The sequence below is a fragment of the Anneissia japonica genome, unplaced genomic scaffold, assembly GCF_011630105.1.
Source record: "Anneissia japonica isolate Jap-2015-1 unplaced genomic scaffold, ASM1163010v1 scaffold45641_len2453_cov192, whole genome shotgun sequence".
Taxonomy (NCBI): domain Eukaryota; kingdom Metazoa; phylum Echinodermata; class Crinoidea; order Comatulida; family Comatulidae; genus Anneissia; species Anneissia japonica.
In genome coordinates, this window is record NW_022730709.1 from 1 (window position 1) to 2,453 (window position 2,453).

Here is a 2,453-nt window from a genome sequence, read left to right on the forward strand (position 1 = left end):
TGTGGCAGCGCTTATTGTATTTCGAGATAAAATAATCATTATATACCTAGAGTAGGCCAATTTTTTAATTCAAAAATATTAAAATAATTATGCTATTGATTATTTATTGATTCACTGACCATCATTTTGACTCCTTTTTACAGGGTTCTTGTAGATGTATTAGGAAACAATGGGTGACAGACATTTCCAAAGATAGACGATGGAGTGGTAGACATGGAATCGATAAACGGGGCTACGTTAAAGCCTCGTCCCATGCTGATGGTAGGACTTTGTTTTATTTCATGTATTAATCCTAGCCCACATTGCGTCTGTAGACGCCGAGTCGAACAACTCCGCTCTGTGAATCTTGATTCCATAAAATCGCTACACGAAAACGCTGATTGAGTCAGTCGAGCAGCCGAGCCTTTCACTTTCGATTACGTCGGAGACAAATACACAGTTTAACGATTGCAGTAACAACACTGTAGCGATATTATGGAAACCAAGTTTAGAGCTTGACAATTCGACGCCGATTGCTTATTTTAGTGGCGGTCTGAGCTGATCTTCATTGAAAATGATCATTCGCGCGCGCCTTGTCGCGTTCTTGACCCCTCCGTCAAGTACAAAATAGACATCACACATTCGTTTACAAGCGTTTATAGGCATTTAGAAGACAAAATGCAAAACCTGGTGACCAGGTACTTTAACTTCTGGAAAGTTTAATCAATAGATTTATGATCGTGGAAAATGCATCGACTTTTCCTTTCTTTTTCTAGCCATGTTGGGCACAAGCTGGAAGCGAATGGTTAATAACGGTCAAACAAACTTCGCTTTGCCTCAGGTAAGAATTGGAGACTAACCACCACTTCACCCCCGGGATTGAGTTAAGTGAGCCCCACTGACATTTCTGATAATTAAAAAAAAAATTTCACCGTAACTGAGTGGAGTTTAGATACGCCATGTGACTTAAGCACAACAAAACAAGTTGTGTTAATACTTTCCTGTACCTTTCATTGCAACTTGATAATTTTCGGTTCACGGAATACATGTAAACTGCATTCGCATGCAGATTATGGAGCTAATCATATAATATTACGTTCGGTCTTCAGATCGGGAGTGTAGATATGACTGATGGTAGATGCCTGAACCAACATATAAACACATTAGATCTTAACGTAAGTAAACAATATAATTGGTTCTAATTTTTTAAATTTATTGCAAACATTACCGTATGTTTACAATACAACATAGGTCTATGTATTATATACACATAAATAACTACATTTTTATACTGGAATATCATACCTATATTTCAACTGATGAGCTTTTTATGATTAAAATTGGTGTCGTGTATGCATGGGCCTAAATACTGTATACTATTATGTCTCCTCAGAAACAAAATACCACAAAAAATTGCACATCAAATCGATGGAAAACAGGTTTAGATGACGTCGTCACTTTACCAAATGGTAACACTTTGAAATCAAATTCTCTATAAATATCATTCATAATTTAATAGGCCTAGGATAATAGGTCTAAGAATGATGATAAGTGTTTGAAAACCGATATAAGGTAAATGGGAGAATTGGGTAAGGCGTGGTCCGTGATTACATCAGCCGCCGTAAAGAGGCACGAAGCACGACGACATATCGTTGCGTCGTGTATATTCTTCAACACTGAGCGCATTTTTATCGTGTCTTTGTCGTGTCGTTATCGTGTATAGTGTAAATGTAGCAGTACACAAGACAGTATCATTTAGAGCGATTTCATACAGAAAATCATGATGCACGAAACAGATTTATTCCACTAAAGTGCCAGCAAAGATTTTTTATCAATATTATTATTCTGATATTAATATTATTGTTTCATTTAATTTATTCAGAACCAATTGAAGCACATGGATCAGAAATAGATGAAGATATATCAGAGTTACCGGTAAATAATTTTATATATATTTTTGATAAATCATAAAGATTACCCCAACGAATAATACAAATTTAATGGCTTACCACATACAAAAAATTATCATAGAAATGTTAAAGAGCACTTTTAACAATTTACTTAAATAGACTCGATGTGTACGGATAATGAGAACTGTCGACTTTTTTTCATTTCTACATTTTTAACAGCAAAACCATAGACTTAAGCCTAGAATAAAGAGAACCGACAGCACTAGAGCACCCCTTGACCTGCCTGTATTAGCTATTATAGAACCGGAAGTTAGCCCAACACTTCATAAGCCTAAATATTTTAGAAGCAGTGGATTATTTATGACACAACGGTCGCGGACGGATACTTCGGTAGCAAGTGGAGGACCAAAGCGTAAAGGAAACTGTCGGGAGCCTGCAGGCCCACAAGATGTTCAACGTTTGGCTTATCTACAAGTTGATACACTACAACAAGGAGACATATTTGTAAGAAACTTAGTATTTCTTAAAATTTCATAGAATTTATACTAGGATAATACGTAATAA

The 2,453-nt window shown here is 36.1% G+C and overlaps 1 protein-coding gene across 1 annotated transcript; it reads left to right on the plus strand.

The window, feature by feature from the left end:
- Positions 1-119: 119 nt before the first annotated feature.
- On the plus strand, positions 120-2,393 carry LOC117114993 (the record flags this gene model as incomplete). Its single annotated transcript, XM_033258626.1, has 6 exons — positions 120-261; positions 756-820; positions 1,089-1,154; positions 1,373-1,448; positions 1,862-1,914; positions 2,109-2,393. Coding segments are annotated over exons 2-6 (543 nt in total), but the record flags the coding sequence as incomplete, so codon positions are not given.
- Positions 2,394-2,453: the final 60 nt, after the last annotated feature.